This window comes from Lepisma saccharinum, chromosome 21 (genome assembly GCF_977018435.1).
Source record: "Lepisma saccharinum chromosome 21, izLepSacc3.1, whole genome shotgun sequence".
Lineage (NCBI taxonomy): Eukaryota > Metazoa > Arthropoda > Insecta > Zygentoma > Lepismatidae > Lepisma > Lepisma saccharinum.
The window spans coordinates 13,234,196-13,258,512 of NC_139249.1; the positions used below are offsets into that span (position 1 = coordinate 13,234,196).

Here is a 24,317-nt window from a genome sequence, read left to right on the forward strand (position 1 = left end):
ATGCCGGGTATCAGCTAGTTTGAAATAAACCTTGTTGATTTCATTCTGTGGCACCTGTTCCATTTTAATTTCATCCACCCTAATACAATGCAATCAATACCTACATGCAAGAAAAATTATTCTGATGTTGTTATAATTACTTACATGAAAATGTTTCAAGCACGTAACTGACAATGTAGTTCAGATCATCATGGACAACAGTCATCTGGTCACGAAAATCATGTAAGTAAGACTCAATGTCATCCAGTGCGTCTCTCATCATCTGCGAGTAAGAAACCCAAGCCGTGTCTAAACACATCAAGTTATGGAGCAAGCCAATTGATCCATATCTGAAGCAATATTTTAAAATGAATAAAGTGTCACAATGATGATGGAATAAATAATAAGTGCAAGGGTATTCATATTAAAAAATCTACTGTAAATGAAGCTTCATGGGCAATCTATACATTTTCAGTTTTTTTTTAAATTACAGTAACATTCCTAACTTAATGTTGAAAATAGGCAATTCTCTTTAAAAATTTTGAGATGGACAAATATTAAATTTTAACCAATAGCAACAAAGCACTGAGACTCTTGCCATCAATCAGATGTTAAATGGTAAAATGCTGCATGAAGGACTCACCACCTTAATTAATATGTGAAACCAGGGACTGAAATGCATTTTACTTTCCATAAAAGAAACACTGTATTTAGAAACTGATTTTATAAAACCAGGGTACATGGATTACACCTTTGTAATAGTAAAAACAATAAGAAAATGACAAATATTGTGCATTCAATGACACATTGCATGTAAAGGTTATGTGTAATTTTATCAATAAACTTTAACACAGATACACTCTATATTAATCAGTACCAGATTACCAACTGATAAGTCCAATCCTTGCTAAAAATATAAATACGTACTTGTCTATACTGTAATATTAAATGGTTGCCACATATTGAGATGAGAATGAAAGAGAAAAATATGTATGGTCTGGACAACAGCGTGAGTAAATTGTTTCACCTCCACACTACATACAAGGTGGTGCAAAAATGCATGTTTTTGGAATAAGTGTAACGTCGTTGATTTTCAAGATACAAACGTTTTATTAACACCAAAACCATCCATAAGATTATTTTCCTGTAGTTTACGGTTATTACAAGCATAAGAAAACAGTTTTTTCTTTTTCTTTGTGACGTTTCAGGAGAACACACGCTCCTTTCATCAGACATTTATTTGAATTACCTGATGATATTTGGGATTCATAATTTTTTTAAAAAAAAACAAAAAAAAAACTGCTTTTTTCACAGTTAAGTTGCTATATTACAACAATGTAACATTGACAACATCCATTATATAACAGATTCCTTTTTGTTTAAAAATTACTAACCATTGTTATAACTGTATCTTTAGTCAAAATGAAAATAAATGTCTGATGAAAGGAGCGTGTGTTCTCCTGAAACGTCACAAAGAAAAAGAAAAAACTGTTTTCTTATGCTTGTAATAACCGTAAACTACAGGAAAATAATTCTATCATGCAAGCAATGCGTACATACAAGAAAAACTATCATCCATAAGAAATGCAATTTGGATAGGTATACAGTGATGATTTAAGTATGGGAGATGATGTTGGAAAGATGATGTCATTGTTGCTGTACACACATCTGGAGCCTCTCCTCAAAGTTCGGCATTGCACTTGCCAACATTTTGTTTGCAAAAATGGCATTTTCTGCGCATGCCTGGAAAAAGGGAGGTCAAGGAGAACCCACGAGAATTACACCAGAGACCTCTCCTTAGTGCTAAGGTGACAGTGTGGTGCGGCGTTTTGAAAGTGAGGATCGCTGAACCTTACTTTTTTGAAGAAGAAGGGGGGCTACAGTAAAGAGTGATGTCAGCATGCTTCACAATTTTTTGGGTCCACAACTTCGACATCGAGGGGTCAACATGGCAGACATGTGGTTCCAACAAGATGGAGCCACCTCTCACATAGCAAGGCTTATGATGGCAGTTCTGTATCAAATGTTTCCCCACCACATAATCTCACGTTTCGGCGATGTCTCTTGGCCCCCACGCTCCCCAGATTTGTGTCTGTGACTTCTTTCTGTGAAGTTACCACAAGTCGAAAGTCTATGCTCGCAAACCTCATACAGTCGACAAGCTGAAACTTGCCATTTGCGAAGAAATTACAGCTGTGCCAGATGAAATGTCGTCAAGGGCAATGTGGAACTTTGAGGAGAGGCTCCGGATGTGTGTACAGCAACAATAGTCATCTTTCTGACATCATCTTCCATACTTAAATCATCATTGTATACCTATCCAAACTGCATTTCTTACCGATGGTTTTGGTGTTAATAAAACGTTTGTATCTTGAAAATAAACAACGCTACACTTATTACAAAAACATGCATTCCTTTTGTGCCACCTTGTATTTTACCCTTTCCGTAAAATATTTTATTTACAGATACTCACTCACTTCCTCTCTCTCTCTCTATCACACACATGTACACACGCACACACATTTTTCATGACACTTACCCCAGTATGAACATTATCAATAAGACCATTATGACCTCAAAGAAATAACAACACTGGTACCTCTTATAATTAAGTGTGTTTCTGGAACAGGCCTTGGCACAAAATACAACAGGCATTGCTGCAAACATGAAAAGAAATACAGATGGAACTTTAGCTATGACAAATGAACAAGTGTGAAATTCTAGAATTCAAGTTAGTTGAAGACCAAAAGCAAATTTATACAATGAATATAATTCTTTATTTTTTAGATACACCCGAAAAAAAATGGATAAGAAAATATACCCAGTTATGCAATGGTTGCTAATTCCTCAACAACTATATCCAATGGTTTTATTATTAAATTCTATTCGAACTGTTGAATGATCTGGAGGTATCCATTGCTGTACAATACTGGCTCAACTGTTGAATGCTCTGGTTGCACCTAATAAAGTTTGATTCACACTTTAAAAAACTAAAGGCATGGTGCAACAGCCCCCTTGAGGGCCAGAGGAAGGCAAGCAACTTTCCTATTGGGTGACGTGTGGTCAGCACATCAAGTCCCATTGCCACTATTGTGTGACTTTTTCGAGACCGGAGCTCACTACTTCTTTTTCAAGTAGCTCTCCAATTTTCCTCATGATGCTAGGTCAACAAGAAATTCAGGGTGTTCCCACTGGAAATTGAACCCAGGACAGCTTGCCCCAAATGCAAGAGTGATAACTATTTGACTATGTAGGAGCAGCTCACACATTACCTTGATCCATTATCCTTACTTGAAAAAGTAATATTGCAGGAATTGATTGAAATACAAAATCTCAGTACTTCAATTCATACTATACAGGGTGATTCTTTCACTAATTAAACTAGAGAAAGGTAACGCTGTTGAGCCTTGTTTCCACATTAATAAAATATTAAAATGCTGAGCAAGACTAAATTTATTGTATAAAAAGAAATATATACACTAAAACCATAACGTTTCCACCTTCTAACAGGGTCTTCTTCAGACGAAGATTCACAATAAAGGTATGTTTCAAAATATTTACATGAGTATATACTTACTTATGTCCATATTATAAGCTGGAATTAAGCCATTGTCCAGACAGAGACAATCATTTTCAAAATCGACCAAGATGTATGTCTCAGTGATTGCAGCAACTTCACATCAAATGTTTATTTTCCATTCTCCTTATGGATTCTTGACATCCACTTTTCATTTCAAGGCATTCCACAGGGTAAAAAATCAAGAGGACTTAGGTTTGAAGATCTTGGCAGCCACAGACTCTTCAGTCATGCTTTTTTGCAAAGTGTGGTACCTACCATCTTGTTGAAAGTAGCTATTCTGAAGCACTTAGTCATTAATTAGATCACTCCTTTCTCCTTCACTATCTCACAACACACTGACGCAAAGAACGATGGGCTGTTTCGTAGACTCAAGGCAACAGACTGCTTACAAAGTGCGGTGTGCCACACCCAATCAGACATCCCCTCGCTGTCCTGTTCTGGCAGGGTTTTTTCTCTTCATTTCTCAATATGTACAGTATTTTTACAACATATTTCATATTGTGTGTTTACAATGTGCTGAAATATGAACATTTTCCAGTCTATATTGGTGAATCACCCTATATTTATGAAAACTATTACTGTACTTTAGAGTATGCTATACATCACAACATGTGATTCTTTTTACAGAAAACATGAAATACATGTAAAAATAAACCCAAGTAGCATTGCAATGTGTAACAATGCATTATTACATTTAGTATTATATCTGCTAATTGCTTACAAATTAAATTATATTTACCAAAAAAGGCAACAATTCCTAGCAACATTAATGCATATCCAAGAATGAGTTGATGAGAAACAGAATTCAGAGCTTTTCTTATGGCTTTTGTGCTGAACAACAATTCATGGTCACGAAGTTTTCTCAGTACAAACCCTGCAATGAAAATTGCGCATCACAGTTATAGAAAATAATTAAAATAATGCGTTGTTATTGCCCTCAACTACATATATTAATGTGATCTAACATGGATTTATTTAGTGACAAACTGCAAAGAAATTTTAGGGATATTTTATCTCTATTGATTTCAGTGTGTTTCATTCCCCAAAACATGTAGATTTTCTTCAAATGAGGTTATTGAGTGACATGTTTTTAGAAAAGTACTGACCCAAATGCATGTCGGGCCTCTCCAATGGCACAGTGGTAGCACTGTCGCATTGTAATCAAGGGGACCTTGGTTCGATCCAAATTAGCCTTACTGTGCATAAAGTGAATTTAAAACACCAACTCAATCAATCAAACAACCAACCAAATGCAGGTACTCAAAAGTGGATCCTAGTGGCAAAGATTTTACACTCAGTGGCACTTTCAGTCACAACCGGCAGTTGCATTTGAAGAACTTCACTTGAGTAACTTCTTCTCTAAGAGAGTTCTCAGACCGAAGTGACAAGTAACTTGGAAACAAACTTTCAGAAATAAATGCAACCTTTCGTATCAAAGTGATGCAAGCTGCATATGTTGCTTGTCACTTGTATGACCCTCAAACTGTTTTTTTCCTAATCGTACATCATATTGCCTCGTCCATTGGTCATGCATGCCCAGCGAATGATTTTAGACTGGAGGAGCCCACATTGTTGTTGCTTTGGTGTGAAATCCCTCGTCACTTGTTGCTTGTTGACTGCCACTCAGTCTGAAAGCTGTCCAGAAACTCTCCATTCATTGGCAAAAGTTTGTCGCTTCGTACTCCTAAGTAAAAGTTAAAACCACATCCTAATCACCATTATTCCTTCTCATTCACTTCCATTGCCCAATTCTCACACACGTACAGGTATTGGACAAAATAATGGAAACACCTGTGGAAGTCGTAACGTCATGTATTAATACGGTGATGGGGCACCTTTAGCATGCAATACAACTTGGATTCGGGACGGAATAGACCGATACAAGTCCTGAATGGTGGTGAGTGGAATTTGAAGCCATTCTTCATGCAGCACAGCCTCCAGCTCAGGTAGAGACGAAGGAGGTGGAAATCGACGCCGAACCCTGGATTCCAAAACAGCCCACAGAGGCTCGATAATATTCAGGTCTGGGGACTAGGTGGGCCAGGGAAGATGTTGAACCTCATCAGAATGCTCTGGAAACCACTGTTGAACAGTGCCAGCAGTATGAATGGGGGCATTATCATCCTGGAAGATGGCATTCAGGTTTGGAAATAAGGTTTGCACCATTAGGTGGATCTGGTTATCCAAGAGTTCTCTATAGACTGCTTATGAGACTTGACTGTATAATGTGACAAGGTGGCTGCCGAATATCATGATATAATGCCCCAGACCATAATAGAGCCGCCACCATGTTTGACAGTCGGGCGGTGACAGTCCACATCGTATGCTGCCGAGGGTGTTCGCCATACAAACACGCGTCCAGTAGTGGGGAAGAGGGTAAAGGTGGACTGGTCTGACCAAATGACATGTTTCCAGTCCTCCAACGTCCAAGTTTTGTGGTCATTGCATCATGCACGTCACCTTCGAGCACTCGTCTCAGTTATTAGGGACTTGGCAATAGCAACACGCGAATGGATACCCATTTGATGCAGTTCCCGCCTCATTGTTTTGCATGACACGGGGTGTTTAGGTGCTGATTACGTTCTGTAGTCACTTTGGAGGCCATTGTTTTCTTCTGCAACGTCACAATATGCTTCAAGGTCCGGAGGTCCCTTTCCTGCAGCTTCGTCTTTCAACCACTATTGTGCTTAGCAGACCCTGTTTCACCGTGCACTGTGTATGCGGTCTTGACTTTCGAGACCATGCCTCGTGTTACACCACATAACTTTGCTGTTTTGCTCACAGATGCTCCAGTGAAACGGGCACCAACAATTCGACCTCTTTCAAGCTCCGTCAGGTCGGCTATACTGGTCACTCACTACACTTGAACAACGTGCACTACCACACTGCCTCACTCTACTGTCAGTGCACAGTACATACTACCTGCAACAAACAAGAGAAGGTTGATTTCCGCCGTGCTCAGTATTACCAGGCACATTTATGTCCCACTTCTGACTCTTGTTTTCATTATTTTGTCCAATACCTGTATGTAACAAGATCCCAGAAGTAAAAACACAAGAAACTAATGTATAAATTATTCCTATGGAGCCTAATTGTTTTTATGTTACTTATCTGTCTCGAGGCTAATTGCAATGATGAAGATGAATGGTAACTGTATGAAACTGATGAAGGATTATTCACAAATAATTATAATCACTCATGCCTAGACTGGACATTGAACCTGGAACATTCAATAGTGCAACCATGAGGCACTCAATATGCCTGGTCACTGATGTGGTACACAAACATATGGCATGCTAAGAACTCAGTGTCTATAATTATTGCTGGCCTCCATTACTGAGTGGTTAGCACACAGCGCTACAATGCCAGGGGTCCCAGGTTCAAGCCTGGGCGTGGGTGTTTCTTCTTTAATTTCATCATATCATCACTCATCCTCATATTTGTGATTAGCCAAAGTGGCAGAAATGCAAAGTAAAATAAACAAAATCAATCAATCAAGTCTAGAATTATCCATCTAAAACCAATATCCGAAATGGCAAAACAAAAGGGTCGCTTATGCAGTATAGCCAAAAATACATACTCTAGAAATATATATTACCCATTTATTACTTATTCTGCTTACAAATAAACATAATCTCACTTCTCAGAGAAAAAAATGTATCTCAATTTGAAGTTTAATCAGTGTCTAAAATATTAATTTTATCTCAACAACTAAAAAATAACACACGCCAACACAAGAACATGAAAACAATAATGCCTCTTGTGTAAGATTGAAGCACATGACCACCTTGTCTGTATAGCAACAACATGCACATCTTTCTCGCTACATATAACAGTTGGGCTGAAAAGTTCGTAGGCTAACATAATAAAAAATATTTTTTTGACAAAATTCGATTTTATTATTCAATATAGTTGCCTTTGAGGGCGATACAACGATTATAGCGGTCATACAATTTTTCGATGCCATTTTTATAGTACGATTTCTCTTTAGCCTCAAAATAGGCCTCAGTTTCGGCGATTACCTCTTCATCAGTGCTAAATTTCTTTCCAGCGAGCATTCTTTTAAGGTCTGGAAACAGGAAAAAGTCACTGGGGGCCAGATCTGGAGAATATGGTGGATGGGGAAGCAATTCGTAGTCTAATTCATATAATTTTGCCATCGTTTTCATTGATTTGTGACACGGTGCATTGTCTTGATGAAACAGCACTTTTTTCTTCTTCAAATGGGGCCATTTTTTTCGTGATTTCATCCTTTAAACGCTCCAACAACGCTATGTAATAATCGCTGTTGATGGTCTGGCCCTTTTTGAGGTAATCGATGAATATAATACCATGCGCATCCCAGAATACTGATGCCATAACCTTGCCAGCCGACTGTTGCGTCTTTCCACGCTTTGGATTCGGTTCATCACGTGCAGTCCACTCGGCTGACTGTCGATTGGACTCTGGAGTGTAGTTATGGAGCCATGTTTCATCCATTGTAATATATCGATGGAAAAATTCGTGTTTATTACGGTTGAATATCGCTAAACATTGCTCCGAATCATCAAAACGTTGTTGCTTTTGATCGATTGTGAGCACGCGCGGCACCCATTTTGCACACAGCCTTCGCATGTTCAAATATTCATGCACAATATGTCCAACACGTTCCTTTGATATTTTTAAAGTCTCAGCTATCTCGATCAACTTCACTTTACGATCATTTAAAATTATTTTGTGGACTTTTTTGATGTTTTCGTCGGTAACAGCCTCTTTGGGGCGTCCACTGCGTGCATCGTCTTCGATGCTCATTTCGCCTCGTTTAAATTTAGCAAACCACTTATCAACGGTTGATTTTCCTGGTGCAGAGTCCGAATAATGTTTATCAAGCCAAGCCTTGGCTTCAACAGTATTTTTTTCGCCAAAAAGCAATGCTTTATTAACACACGAAATTCTGTTTTTATCCATTTTTTCACAATAACAAAAGCTGCTTCACTCACAATGCTATATCTCACGAACTAATTATCCGGCAGCTGTGAAATTTATACACGTATCTTTTGAAGGTTAGTACTAAGTAAAAATCACATGGATTTAATTGTAGTAACGCCATCTATGAGTCAGCCTATGAACTTTTCAGCCCAACTGTTATACCCATCTTGAGTTCTGGTGTTGTAAGATAATCATATGAATCTTTAGGGAAAAAGTTAAGGTGACAGATTTTGATGGTATATTATAAAAATATTAACATCAAATCACCCTACCTTGAGATTCTAATGCAATTCCTTTTGTATGTTTTGCAGCAAGAGACGAAATTGGATCAAATATAGAAGTCCATGGATCAGGTTTTAAGTCAGATTTGAATTTATCCACACCTGGCAACTCTGTGAATGTAAAATTACCACTGACGAAGCTGCATGAGCAATTCTTGCAGTAAGAAATGGATGTATCTGAAAAAAAAAATGACAATATAATATCAAATGCATTGAAATTAACTATGTTCAGTACATATGATGAGAATGCATTTATAATAGATTCACTTACTAAATGGATAAATATCAGCAAGAAATTTGCATATTTTAAATGAATTATTTTGATACAGAGTCTCTTTTCGAGGATAGTAAGGTAAGCCCTGCGTCAGGTCAACCTTGCAGCAGGTTTTAGCATATGTAGATCCAAACGTGCGCGCAAGAATATAGTTCCACTGAGACGGGTTCTATTCCGACACAACTGCATACTTGCAAGAAAACAGTTATTTAATTTGTAATATACAGACAAAATAATACATTGATTAGCAGGTATGGACTTAATTGGTTGCAATCACTGTGCAGACGAACTTAGAACCGCAGATTCGCCAACTCGAATCTGTAATGAGTTGAAGAGACATTGAAACTTTAGAGCGAGTCGAGCGAGACTGAATGCGTTGCAGAGCGCGTGAAATCGCTGATACCAGTGTTGCACCTCTCACTATTTTAACCCTATGTTTATTGTAGAGCGGCGAGAATGGCTGAATCTCCTGTTCAGCGCGCGGTTTTACCCGAATGTTATTTTGGGCTTCATCCGAAAGGAAATGTTCTTCAAAGTCAAGCAAGTTGTTTTAAATGCATAATCCTCCTTGCGGCAACAAGATCAAAGTAAAACAGGGCGTGAGGTGATTTGCCGTCAATGTGCACACGAATTGTATCACGGGTGTTGAATGATTTGCGGTTTGAGTTTAGCAAGAGGAAACGATTGTTTGTTGTTTGACGACAAAAGAATCTCCGCGGTATTAAAATATATCGCAGTGAGAAGAAACATGTTTATTATTTGGACGAGACGTCCTTCAACTCGGTGAGTGGGGGAAGGGGGAATAAACCATGGAAGGATACCACCATGCAAAACCACCGCCAGGGCTGAAGAAACCGACGATGAGGGGAAGGGGGAGGCTTATTGTTTCACCCACTGGCGGCAATGAAAGCTTTGTTGAAGGCGCATATTTACTGTTCCGCGCAAAGAAAGGGAAGGGTGATTATCAGCAACAAATAGACAGACCAAGATTTGAATCCTGGTTTAGTGAAGTGATTCATAAATTGAAACCAGAGTAATAGCGACAGACAATGCACCTGATTGTATATATCACCAATAACAAATCATGCTTTTTTGGTGGTACAACTTGAAGTGCGTGTGTCTTACAGTAACGGATGTATTGCGAACGAAGCAACCAAGTTTTTCATAAATCTATTTCTTTCTAAACCAAAAACAATAATTTGTCATTAAATTCAAGAGGGGCCTATCGTTGTTTACTTTTATCTTTGTTTATTTTTATTTTTGCGTGCTCGAAATATACACACATGCTCTCATGTTTAGAAGTTGTTTCGCTCTTATATTAATGACACATTTATTAAATAATATATGCGCAGAAAGTACTTTTAAAATGTTATGTTTCAGGAGACAAAGAGAAGCAAAAATACAATCCACTTGACATGCATGCGGGTTTTGATGTGTTGTGCGGTTGGCAATACTGTAGATTTTCTCAGTGTCTCCGATGTAAGCAGCTCGGCGGTTGAGGAAAGACTGGCACGGAAGATTCTGAGCTCAGTTCTCGCGCGGATTGATACATAAAACCTGCTGCAAGGTTAACCTGACGCTTGGCTTAGTCTGATATCAACATTGGCAATATCTTACAAGAAAAGTATTAAAACACAGCTTTCCTAGAAAACACACTTATAAAATTAATTTCTAAGAAAAATACTACCAACTCACCCGTGTATCTTGGTTTTAAGTTTGCATTCCTTATGTTGATGCTAGATATTTTTAACCTACAAATCGTAGAATTGTCTAAGGTAATATTTTCAACGTTCTCATTAGTTCGACCATCACCCACAACCAAATTATCACCAAACACAGCTATCCATGCCACAATATACAGCAAAATGTGATTTACAAATGTGTTGTGCATAATGTATAAAAAATGTAAATCATATAAATAGCATTAAGAGAGCTACAAAGGTACTCTAAAACTGGTAAAAACCCATAAGCACAAGCACAATTTTTGATAAAGTAAATTGACCAAAATTTCATTAACTACATGCTTGGTAATCAGGAGCAAGCAGAAACTGACACCAAGATTTAATTAACGTGGTTGAGCCACAACCTGCATAAGCACATTCATTGGTAGGCAGAAAAATATCATTTTGCACAATTATTACATCAATTCTAAAGGTATTTTTGGAAATAATTGTTACATTGATTGATTGGCATGAATATGAAACTTGAAATAGGGTGAAAGTTGTTAGTCCTTCCCTTTTTTTTCAGTTTTGCCTTCAGCAAACTTATTGATTCACTTCATTAGCATCACATATAGTCTAAACTTGCAAAGAATTACATACAGGGTGCACCAGTGGCGATTTCTCTCTGTGTGTAAGTCGTGTGTCAACGGCCAAAGGAAAATGAAATAAAGAAGAAAGTATCTGTACTCTTATAAATTACGATTTTGAGCGATTTTCTTTGTCAGTTTTGAGCGCCCGGTAGTTTTTGAATGCCATGCAGCATGCAGTGGTTGTTAGACACGCAGATCGGTCCGTGACGGCCAGGACATTGGAGAGGAAATCCAATGTCTTCCCTCTGCCAAAACATAGGATGACCGCGGATGCGCACCCTGCCACCTACCAGCATGGTTAGTTTCTTAAGGGGTTGTACTTGTTCCCAACGATTTGGCTCTCATTCACCCCACGTTGTTTTGCTCGTGATTGTTGTGCATTCTTTTTTAAATGTGTGTGTGAAGTGACGTGATTATTTTAAGATGGAGAATAGTGAAAGTATTGTGTAAAAGTATTTAAATAATTCCTTTTCTTCACTTTCATATTCAGAGAAGAAACAAGTGATTGACAATGATCGACCATGTCCGAATCCCACAATGTCAACATGTGTTAAAGGAAAAAGTGGTGCTGGAAAAGGTTTTGAGACACATTTTCGAAAAGAACTCTATGAAATTTCAGGCTGGCTTTGCGGGTGTGATGTGGTGAATAAATTATACTGTTGGACATGTTTATTATTCTCGACTAAAAAAGGTGTTTGGAATTATCAAGGGTATGCAGATTTGAATCATCTCAATACTGCAGTGAAAAAAACACAGTGAGTCTGAATTGAATCTTTCTAGTTTCTTTAAATTTAGTAGTTTTGTTGCCACCCCTACTAGAATTGACGTTCTTTTGGATACTCAACGAAAAGCTGAAATAAAGATACACAATGAAAAAGTAAAAAAAGAACAGGGAAATATAGGGTGTTTTTTTAGTGATAGAACATTGAATTGAAATAAAACACATAAAAAATAAAGTTTGAAGCCAATTGTGTTTTTATTTGAAAGATAACTTTCTGACATTTACTTTTTGAAAATAATTTCTGGCATGCTGTGATGAACCGGATTCGATCAGTCCAATTTTGAACCACTTTTTCAAGTAATTGGGGACATATGTCGTTAATAACACGAGTTATGTTGGCTTCCAAAGCATCAATTGTTGCTGGTTTATCAGCATAAACCAGAGACTTTACATATCCTCAAAGAAAATAATCCAGTGGTGTTAGGTCACATGATCTTGGAGGCCAATTCACTGACAGCACTGATATTTCCGAAGTGCTCTATATGTTTGGAAATATATTTCCACAATTTGTAAACGTTGTTGCGGCGTCAGTCTTTCCATGATCATTTGCCAATGCTCACTGATATGAAATGACAAAACAACATGTCATCAAAACAAAACAAATGACAGCTATCCGTATCGAAAGTTCTATCACTCTTAAAAAAACACTCTTTATTAAAGAGCAAAGCAAGAACTGCCATTCCGAGGCATGAGGAAAATGCAGCATCTCTAAATAAGGGCAATTACATGGAATTCCTCATTGCAAGTTGCAACGTCCCACGTACACACAATTAATCGCCACACTCTAAACACTTCAATTAGGAGGACCCATAAATGCTAACTTCATTCCAGTCGGAGAACCACAGATTATGGATATCTCAGGGCTTGCTGGGTGTAACTTGAATAACAGTGAAGCTCGAAATGAAAAACATGAATATCACATTTGAGTGTGAGCAATGATCATTAGGTGGCCGCGGTGGCTCAGTCGGTAACGCGTCTGACTACCATGCTCAAGGTCCCGGGTTCGATCCCCGGCCGGTTCAAATCCGGGAACTTTTCTAACGGTGGAAGCGGCCCCGGCGCCTACCCAGCGTCGAATAACATGGGTACCTGGGGGAAACCCTGGGGGGTAAAGGCGGTCAGGGGCATGATGCTGATCACATCACCCCCACTCACGACCGGATCAAGAAAGTGTGGGGCGTTACCCCCGCACCCCCTATATGCCTTCATGGCGTGGTGCTAAGCACAGGGGAACACTTTACCTTTTTTTTACCTTTTGCAATGATCATTTATATATTACGCAAACAGTGAATACAAGGTATTTACAGAAATGTTGTGTTAAATGATAATCAGTTTGACCCCCGGGTAAAGCATTGACCCGTGAACAAACTTATTACATGACCAAAATAATTTACCTTACATATACTCTGGTGGTTACATACACTTTTATCCCTGATAGATTTCAGTTAATTTCCGTACCAGATTGGATCCAAATAGCCAAAGTTTATCTCAGTTAGGGACCTTCTGTTTCCATGCCACGTGACAATTTTATTCAACTTAGGCACCAATAATAATAATAATATTAATAATACAAACCTTAGCCCACTTGGCAACAACGCACTACTCTACTTTATCCCAGTTAGGGTTTCCCACTTGATACAAATATGCGAGTCCCATAATGTACTAATAATTATCATGGGCACATGACTAATTAACAAAAACCAATTAACAGAAAAAGGGTCCCACGTGATTACCTAAAAGAGAACCACATGTGACTAAACAAACACACGTGACCAATAATAATAATAATAAAAAAAATGCCCTCTGTCAAGATTGCCAACTGGGGGGGGGGTAGAAGTTAAAGAAACAGGATGCACAGGTACCTCCTTTTGGGCATGAGCCAGGTGACAAGCGTCAAACGGTACCTCCCAACAAATCAGGATGGACGGTGTGCGAGAACCTGGTCGGGGACTCGTCCGAGGTTTGAACCTGGAACCAGGATCTACGGGGAGAACCGGTCGGGGGCTGTCCAGGGTCTGCACCTAGGAACCGGTTCTTGAGGGACTCATCCATTTCAGTTCCTTGGTCGGGGACCTTCCCGGGGTTTGCACCTGGGAACCAAGGTACTGTTGAAGAAAGGACCCGGTCGGGGACTTGTCTGAGGTTTGAACCTGGAACCGGATCAGTAAGGGGGAAAACATCAGTTAGGGAAGATCTGGCCGGGGACTTATCCTAGACCGAAGTCTTGGGGACCAGATCTTCCGATCCTTCCGCAGTTGGCATCTGGCAGTCAACTCAGCTCTCGGCCCGTCTGCGCTGCTTTTATAACATTTGGGAGTGGCGCATGGGTGGCGAAAATCCTAACTATGAGTACGCGTTGCCAACTCACTTTAAACAGAGATACAAACCGTACGTTCAAAATTCTCTCAATCCTACTCGGTAAAAATCCCCAAACATAAAAATAACTAAAAGCACATTGCATTGTACCAATTCTATACAGAAGAAAATAGACAATTCTTTATCAGTTACAAACCAACAACAATGGGAAGAACACATTCTTTGGCCGAAAGAGAAATAACATAAATCAATAGTGTCTTTCTTACAAAACTAAAATATGAGCCATAGACAGTGTGCCGGCAGAATATTTTTCAATATATATAATATATATATATATCACTTTACGAAACCATCCCACACTTTACCATACCACCATGTAACGGTGGGCATGTTACAAAGTGCTGAGTTTGACCCCTCATTAAAAGAACATTTATTAAATTCTACAGTTTTTCCCGGTACTTCGGCAAGCATTCAAAATGATTTAATAAATTCAGTTTCGGATGTTCTGAGAGATGAAATCTACAATGAAATTCAAAACACAGACTTTGTGGCTATCATGGTCGATGAAACATCAGACATTAGCAATAAATCTCAGGTGTCAACCGTGTTACGTTTTTTTTTCTGTCTCACAGAAAAACATCATTGAAATTTTTTTGGATTTTATGACATGAGCACCGATAAAACTACAGGAGCTCTTTTTAATCACTGAAATAATGGATAAATATAAGTGTGGAGATAAATTAATTGCCCAGACATACGATGGATCTTTGGTAATGAGTGGCCATTTGAATGGCCTTCAAAGCAAAGTTTTGGAGAAGTATCTGTATGCTCATGTCATGAACTTGGTGCTGCAACAATCGTTAGAATGTAACAAAGAGCTTAAGGTGTTCTTTTGTGGTCTTGTATCACTGCCTACGTTTTTCTCTCATTCTCCAAAGAGGTTACACAAACTTTCTGCTTTCATGTCCAGAAAGCTCCCGTCATTAGCTTCTACCAGATGGAATTTTATCTCTAGGCTAGTGTGGACAGTCAATGACAACAGATAAGCACTGCTTATGATTTTTGAACATGTTAGTGAAAGTGGAGACTTCGATCATTTGACTGCAATGACTTCAAGAGGATTTTCTAGCTTCCTGAAGGATTTTGAAAATATATGTTTAATAAAGGCTATATCCAACTTACTTGCCTTTTCAGACGTATTATTCAGTATATTGCAGTCTAAAAATGTTGATATTTTGTATTGCAGTAATGAAATAACTGAATTTCAACAACAGCTGCAAAAGGAAAGGGAGAATTTCGAAACACTATGGAATTGTATAACTGGTGCAGCAGTAGCGTACGCAGGATTTCATCAAGGGGGGTGTTATTTCTAAAACTTTTTTCCAAATTCACATTACCATTGTTTTATTATACTTTAATTAAATAATAATAATCACAATTAATTAATAATACTTATAATTAATTAATTAGCTGAATTAATACTAATAATACTACAAATACCACTACTACTACTACTATTAAGTAGTAGAGATATACATAAATATAGTATTTATGAAAACAATAGAACGAAATTACTTTCTAGTCATTCGATTTTTATCAAATCCTGGGAGCATTGTTTTGTTTTTTTGTTACGAAATAATTGTCTGGTCAACGAGGTGAGACATTTCAATGGTGAAGAAGATCCATAAATACAAGAAAATATATTAAAATAAATTGAAATAATCAAAGTATGGAACTCATCCAAGGAGATGCGGTGGTCTGGTCGGTAGAGTGTCTGACAAGTGACAATCACGCAGGAGATCCGGATTCGATTCCCGAAATTGGTTGAAATTTTTCCGGCTTTTTCCCCGCATGAATGTCCTCGATAATTCACATCTGGATTATCTCGCTGTTCTTACCAACAAAACATTTTACAATAGTTAAGCTTATTGTCGTTTTAATAATTGTCTAGTCAACAAGGTGAGACATTTTAAAGAGAGACATTCAAACGTGCTGCCGTAAACAATACAATGGGAAGGCGAACTGGTGACTGTATTCTTGTCCGCCTAGCCTTTGTCTATACATTAGCCTCTTACAACGTACCAATAACTTTATTTAGTTAATTCTCATTGTTCACACACAAAAGAAATACATGTTCGTTGAACACTGGCGTACGTAGAGGGATGGCCGATGGTGTTCCAGCCCCTCCCGAAATTTTGATAAAATCAGAATTTTCAAATAAAAATCCGTTAAGAACTTTAAGAAAATCAAAATGTGTAAATGCGAAACCTCTTTTAAAGTGAATCCCGATTACCATTTTTGTCTTTGAATACAATTTTAATAGACTGAAAAGCTCCAAAAGTACGAAATATTTTATTATGCATCCTGCCCTCCAAATCGAAGCCATTTGCTATCCACATTTACTATTCCAGCCCTCCCGAAAAAATAATCCTGCGTACTCCAGTGTGTTGAACATTGTTGCAACTGAGATAGAAAACAACTTTTTTCTCTTTTAAATCATAGTTACCCTAACCTAACCTCATAAACTCGTGGTTATTTTCAAGACATCACTCTGAAAGACGCGTGTGTTTGGAATGCTGTGTTTTTCTCCATGCTGCATGGAAATAATAATTCAAATTATTATTATTATTATTAGTAGTAGTAGTAGTAGTAGTAGTAGTAGTACTAGAAGTAGTAATAGTAATATTATTGTCCCAGATCTTTGACTGTGAAAAATTGGCCATTTAATTTTTTCAACATTTTTCATAATATTTCACAAGCTCAAGGGGGGGGGGTTTAAACCCCGTAACCCCCCTTGCGTACGCCACTGTGGTGCAGTAGAAGAGGAAGAGGTTGTTAAAATGAAAAGGAGGCGACTGAACAACGAATCACAGAAAGACCACTGCCGGAGGCTTTATTTTGAAATCATTGATAATATCAGCAACCAGATAACAATTAGATTCTCATTCGAAAAATTGCAATATTTTGATTTATTAAATCCCACTTCAATAAAAGAGAAAACTTTCCTCACCATCTTCTACATAAATGGCAGGAAATTTATGGCAGTCTGTTTAATTTAACCAAACTACAGAATGATCTTTCTACTGAAAGATCAGAGAAAACACCAATTGAGATTGTAAATTATTTACTGGACACGAATCTAGTGGGCGGGTTTACGGAAATATATAAATTAGCAGTGTTGATCGCAACAATTCCTTCCCCAACATCATCTGTCAAGAGATCGTTCTCATCACTGAAGATGATCCACACATTCTGCCGCTCTACTCAAACTCAGAACCGGATGACAAATTTAAGTCTTATCTCCACCGAGAAAGAATTACTTTCTAAGCTGCGAGAAGGAAATCCAAATTTCATGAGGTGGTGATCAGCGCATTTCTCTCTAAAGAAAGAAGAATAGAGCTAGAATTCAAGTAACTATAAGTAATGAGCAGTTGATTTTTCAAAATTTACTATTTGGAAGGATAAATGAAGGTAAGGGGAAAAACCGGGAATGTGCATGTGCATTTTAGCAATTTTTCAATGAATGGGTCATTCTTATGTCCAGGCTGTTTTTTGTAGGGGGTGATGGGAGTTCCCCCAACCCCTCTGGTTGCAAACTCGTGCTTTAAAAACTAATTGTATGGCGAAGTATTGAACATTAATTTTCTCGTTAAAACTGTACTTTGGAAGCCCTTGCTTCTCCTTACCATTGAAATACATTTTAAAAAAAAGTAAAAAAAAAAAAGGTAAAGTGCTTCCCTGTGCTTAGCACCACACCATGAAGGCGTATAGGGGGTGTGAGGATAACACTCCACACTTTCTTGATCCGATCATGAGTGGGGGTGATGTGATCAGCATCACGCCCCTGACCACCTTTACCCCCCAGGGTTTCCCCCAGGAAGCCATGTCATTCGACACTGGGCGGGTGCCGGGGCCGCTTCCAACGTTACAAAAGTTCCTGGATTTGAACTGGATTTAGCATGGTAGTCAGACACGTTACGGACTGAGCGACCGTGGCCTCTAAAATATATTAATATTTTAAATGAAGTATTTACTTCATTTAAAATAATTTATGTAATTTAATGTTTTTCTAAATATTTCTAAATTTACACCAAAAATGTTCGGAGAAAATTTGTAATATATGTTCACAGAAATGAGAGGGGGAGGGGTTAACATTCCTTCATTGTCAAGGCCTTAAGTTCAGGGTCAGAAGATGCCACTGGGGTGCACATTAGAATTATTAGAGTTTAATGAGGACTTTTAAATTCACACACAGGAACATACCTTTGTTGATACCAACTTGAGAAGTTTTTACTCCATTCAGTCTGTATTGACATGTGCACATCTGGTGGCACTTACAACCAGGGATACCATCAGAAGGGTACAGGGTGTGTGGATGCTCCCCCCCCCCCCGTCCCCCATAAAACATGAAAAACTAGATAAGAAGATTGTTTCCCCACAAAATATCCCATTTCCTCTGCCACCCAAATGATTTTCTTCTGGTCCCATCACAGCAGAATCTAATCTGCATAGAAATTTCAGCAAAATATGAAGGCTTGAGGACAACTCAAACCCAGTCCTCTGACATACTGTGCCATTGATCTACCAACTGAGTTACCAAGCCAGCCTTAGTCTTGCATGATTTTTTTCACTTCCACTGTTTAATCTTGTGTGGAAAGAATTACATAAGGTAACATCTAAACTGTTTTTCCAACTCCGCAGATCTTGGAGTTGGACTGACAGATATCCCCGCCCCCTGACAGTACACCCTTGGGACCATTTTATAGGAAGTATAGCCAATGTCAAATTGTCCATCACCATGGTCATTCGCTACTTTCCGTAACATGGGATTCAAGAATTGCAACTAAAATCACAAATAAGAGGAGGACAGCCTATGTTTCACTACAAGGGCAATTTTCCAATTCCTAAAAAAACATACCATGAATGAACAATAACAGAAATAGTGATGAACCATTTTGCCTACTGCTATCTTTGCGATTGACTGTCAAGTTGGATGCATAAGTATTACCAAGCACATTGCCCATCACAATATTTATTTTCTTTGATGCAACAACATCAAGAATTCAAACATTACCATATCATGCACAGTGCCTTTTTCGGTTGAGTCGCCGCGGAAAGTAAGATCGCGTCTGCTGGCAAACAGGATGCAATATCCGCGTGACTGATGCCGCTAGCTATGTAATGAAAGAAGCTCGTACAATTACATGGGCAGTTACAATTAAAATGAGCATGCACCTTGTTACACGAGGTGTTGGAAATGATGTCCTCCTGCATCTACACATTTTCGGCATTTTTAAAGGAAATTTTCACTAACACGTATCAGTTCCTGTTCCAAAATTGCTTCAATTTCCCTCCTGATATTTCAATTCTTCTAATGTATGGTTTCATGTTTGAAAGTTTGGTAGCTCTCACCACACAGACGTTATGAAAATGTCTGTTTCTTGTGCAAGGCACCCGAGGGATTTTTGATTGTACTTCAACGTTTCTCCTCATAAAGCACATGTCGTTTTACCCTTTGCTTCTTATCAAGAACAGACCCTGATTACCCAAATTTGTTCACAAGTATCCAGACACTGTCTCTGTGTGAAACACGAACATCTGGGAATTCTGCTGCAAAACGTATTTTAACTTCCCTGCAAGAATTCGTAACGATATAAGTCGTGCAAAAAAAATTGTGTGGATAGTGACATTATTAGACTGCAGAAAAGCACCAGTAATACGTCAACTAAAACAAAACAATGTAAAACACTTGTTTTGTTTACGCCTTAACACTTCACAAACATGGGCAAACTGGACACCAGCTACCCGAACAATGAAGCACTCACGCATCAAGTGGAAGTCAGCATACAGCTAGCAGATGCGATCTTACTTCCCGCCAAATTAGCCGCCGTTCTGCAGGTGACTCCACCGAAAAAGGCACTGTATTTCTTCAATGTTTTTTGTGTTATTGCACATCCTTCACATGAATCATGTTCGAGACTAGTATGACTGCATTTAAATCCAGCAGTTCCTTTTTTATTTCTTGAAGAAGGGTCACCATAAACTTTGAAAGAATTTCCTTTGCTGTTAAACCTCGATTTATGAAGATTTCTATCACTGCATGATATTCAATTTTATCCACTTTAAGGAATACACCCAACACACCTGTTTCAGACAGCTGTATCAACTTAGGAAAAAATCTTGTCAATATCATCACCATCTATGGCCAAGGTCAAGAACATTTCAGACCACCCTCGTACAAAATTACAGGTGTTTATGAAAACCTGAATGGTTCATTTACCTCTTCAATTAATGTATGTAATGAAATGCAATTGGATTTCCTTTGTTAAAGAGATCTCATACTTAAGACATTCACTTTACAAAACTGGAGTTCATGAATTATTCCATTAAATATAAAATTACCGTTAATTTCACTGATAGAATATGGCTTCATCTGTCTCTGTCAAGCCAGTTGCAGACTTTCTGGTGTGAGTTGGCCACATCTTCAAAGAAAAATGTAGTTTGATATTCATATTGTTATTACAAGATCCAAACCATATTTATTTTCAAATAAAATGAAGTTTAAATATTGGAGTAAAAACAGACTATAAATATTAATATGCTGCATTGTAAAAGTGTTCAGAAATCCATTATCCACAGGCTAATAGAGCATACTGCAAAACCATAGAATCTGGAATCGAATCTTCAAAGGCTTTTCATGTTTATCTTCTTTATCAATATACTTTCATTGTATTTTATCATGGATTTTACATATTCCATTTCCACTGGGTGCCCTTTGGTCCACCTGTGCTTTTTCTGATCCATATTTATTAAAAGAACAGTTGTCAAAATTTAAGTCCATTTTATTTATTTATTGAAATTTGCAGTACAGTAGAAGCCATTTTAAACTGGAAAGAAGAAACAGTCTCAGAAAGTCGAATCTGGACTGGATCTACAATTTAAAGAGAGATCTGAACCACTGTGCAATGTGCCTCCATTGGGAATCGAAACCAGGACCCCTGGATTACAAGGCAACAGAGTAACCACCAAACAATAGGAAAAGTATAGCACTTAACCCTTAAATGCAGAGCTGGTACAAAAATGTACCATCAGGTATTTTCGCCAACGCCAGGCTGGTCCATTTTTGGACCAAGCAGCATGTTTGCACAGTAAGTGAATTTTGGAATATATCGAGACTCGGATAATGTTCGGAGATACAGGTTTTGATTGCTACATAAGACTTATTAGTAGACCTCGGATATTTAGGTTCTAAAAAGTGTGCTCTTAGCTCCTAAAATAGGTTCTAAAAATCCTAAAATAGGCTCTAAAAATTCTGAAATAAAAATATTAAATTACGCTTGAAAATCCTGAAACGTGTTCCAAAAAACTTAAATGGTACAAAATTCCTGAAAAAACTTCACACTTCTGGGAATTATACGAGAATTTTTGTAAAACATGAAAAAATGGTAGAAGCGGATGTTTTATATATGTACAAATTTGAGTGTTGAAATGTTACTTTGCATATCATGAATGTCACAGAAGGACTGAACTGACGCAAAAGTGAGCAAGACAATGCAGATCAGAAGTTTGCACTTTGGACTGCGCAGGCAGTAGAGGCGATTGGGGTGCCAAAACTGAGAAAGAGGGAGGGGGCTTAGAATTAAGAGTCCATAGGATATGAGGGCAAAAAGTAAAGGGAAATGACCCCTCTAATAGTGGCCACTGTGTGCAGTTAACATTTCGTTTTGTTTTGTTTGGAGCTTTGACTAACATAATAGACTTGGAAAGGGGGGGGGGAGAATCCACAGAAAACATATTTCAAACATGCCAGTCAATGATTTTATTTGTCACCAAACAGAGTAAATACCTCTGCGAGATATAAAAGTCCTGTAAAACTTTTTTAAAAAAATTATAAAAACCTTAAAAAAGTTTAATTTAGGCACATAAACCTAAAATAGGTTCTAACAAGCAAAATAAGTTATTTTAGGCACTATAAAACTTAGTCAGTTGTCGAGTCTTTTTAATGAAATGCTGACATAGCTTGTTATTTCTTATTTATCTGCAAAGGAACAAATATGTTAAAAAATCTAAAATCCAAGGTCTAATTATTAGTTATTGGTGAACTGTAATTTGATTCTGGTTACATTTGGAGGGTGCATACTTTTTTTGTATCTTTTTCTACAACCTTAGTGACAATGAAGTTCGACCAGTCACAAATATAGGAGTGCGTTGTGATAGGACAACACATGCATATGCTGAACATATTTTATTCAGCAGGCTACATGGAACAAAGGAAAACATAAATTTCCGCTGCAACGCAGCAATGTATGGTGTACACACAAAATAAAACATTTTCGTCCATCTACACGTGACATTTAAGTTCGACCACTCTTAGAGGGGATCCTGTTTACCATGGTGTGCCGCCGCCCCGTCGGCGAATAACTGTGGCATTCCTCCTGCAGGCAGGCGATAAGAGCAGCCACTGTCGTGGGTCCCCTCTGATGCACACGTCGCTTAAGAACATGCCACACATTCTCAATGGGCGAGAGGTCGGGTCTCGATGATGGCCATGGCAGAGTTCGCACGTGACGGAAAGTCAACCATTCTCTTGTCAGCCACGCTGTATGAGGCCTGGCATTGTCGTGTTGAAAGATGAGACGCCACCTGTGGAACAGGTGCCTTCGCACTGTGGGAAGATGCTGCTCCAGTATGCGTGTATAGGCGTGTGCATTCACAATGCCCTCACAGACATGTAGTGGGCCAACCCCAGATGCCGTGATGCATCCCCATACCATCACTGACGCAGGTTTCTGTACCTGACGTGCATAACATTTAGCTTCATTCTGTTCCTCCTTCAGACAAATGACTGTTTTCCGTATTTTCCCGTACACAACATTGAAAATGGATTCGTCCACCCACAAAACCCTGTTCCACTGCCGAAATGTCCATCCCCTGTACATGCGTGCCCACCGTAGTCGATTGCCTTTGTTCAACATGGAAAGGAAGGGTTTACGTTTCGCCTTGTACACTCGGTAACCACATCGCTGTAGGTAACGGCGAATGGTTCTGGTTGACACTTCAATGTGAAAGCGTTCTCAAGTCCACAGTCGTAATTCGACCACAGAAACATGATTGTTGGTCTGGATATAGCGCCTAAATATCCGTAGGTCATGCACGCTCAGCAGGCGTTTTCGACTGGGGGCCTTACCTGGCTCTGTAGTACCCGTATTTTGGTGGTGTTTGATGATGCAGTGGACGGTTGACTTGGGTAAGTTCAGTTGGCACCCTATTTCCCGTTCACTGAGTCCATCCTGTTGCAACTCCACCACTCTTCTCCTCAAGGTGTTGTCAATAGGTTTGCCCCTGGCCATAGTGATGATGCACTGCGGTTCCTCGGTGCACAGCACGTGCTTATATACAGCGGACTCCCTTATCGTGTCCGTGACGTCATGCTTCCGTTGAATGCGCCACTATCTGGAATTTTCCGTATGGGTCTGGTGCCTGGTCGAAGTTCAATGTTACGCGTATAGTTCCCCGTTTTCGTTCTTTACGTGACCTTGGGTGCAACATGCTGGGATCACGATTCTTTCTTGCTCACACGCCTCCTCTTACACACATGCGTCACTTCTGCGGGTCACCCATTCCACCACCTATGCCTCTGTGCATTTAATCACGTATTCCTTTCTGGTCGAACTTCATTGTCACCAAGGTTGTATTTTTAAATGGACTTTCACGACATTCATTTCTGTTCAATTCAGATTCCTACTGTTCCTTTTCTGCTTGCTGACGAAAGCTTCTTCCCTCATCTTGGAACTGCTAGGGCAGAAGAGTCTTATTTCTGCCATTAC

At 38.7% G+C, this 24,317-nt stretch overlaps 1 protein-coding gene across 4 annotated transcripts in view; it reads right to left on the reverse strand.

Moving 5' to 3' along the window:
* LOC146003952 (uncharacterized) overlaps positions 1-11,122 on the reverse strand; it is a 54,367-nt gene extending 43,245 nt beyond the window's left edge. For all 4 annotated transcript variants that reach the window (XR_014443879.1, XM_083142469.1, XM_083142468.1 and 1 more), the window contains exons 1-5: positions 10,778-11,122; positions 8,800-8,985; positions 4,299-4,433; positions 2,519-2,636; positions 145-329 (exon numbers count right to left, since the gene is read on the reverse strand). Coding sequence is in view for 3 of the 4 variants with exons in the window: in XM_083142469.1 (XP_082998595.1) it covers positions 145-329; positions 2,519-2,636; positions 4,299-4,433; positions 8,800-8,985; positions 10,778-10,973 (820 nt within the window). In the remaining variant the exon portion in view is untranslated. The remainder of the gene's footprint in view (positions 1-144; positions 330-2,518; positions 2,637-4,298; positions 4,434-8,799; positions 8,986-10,777) is intronic.
* Between the last annotated feature and the right edge of the window lie 13,195 nt (positions 11,123-24,317).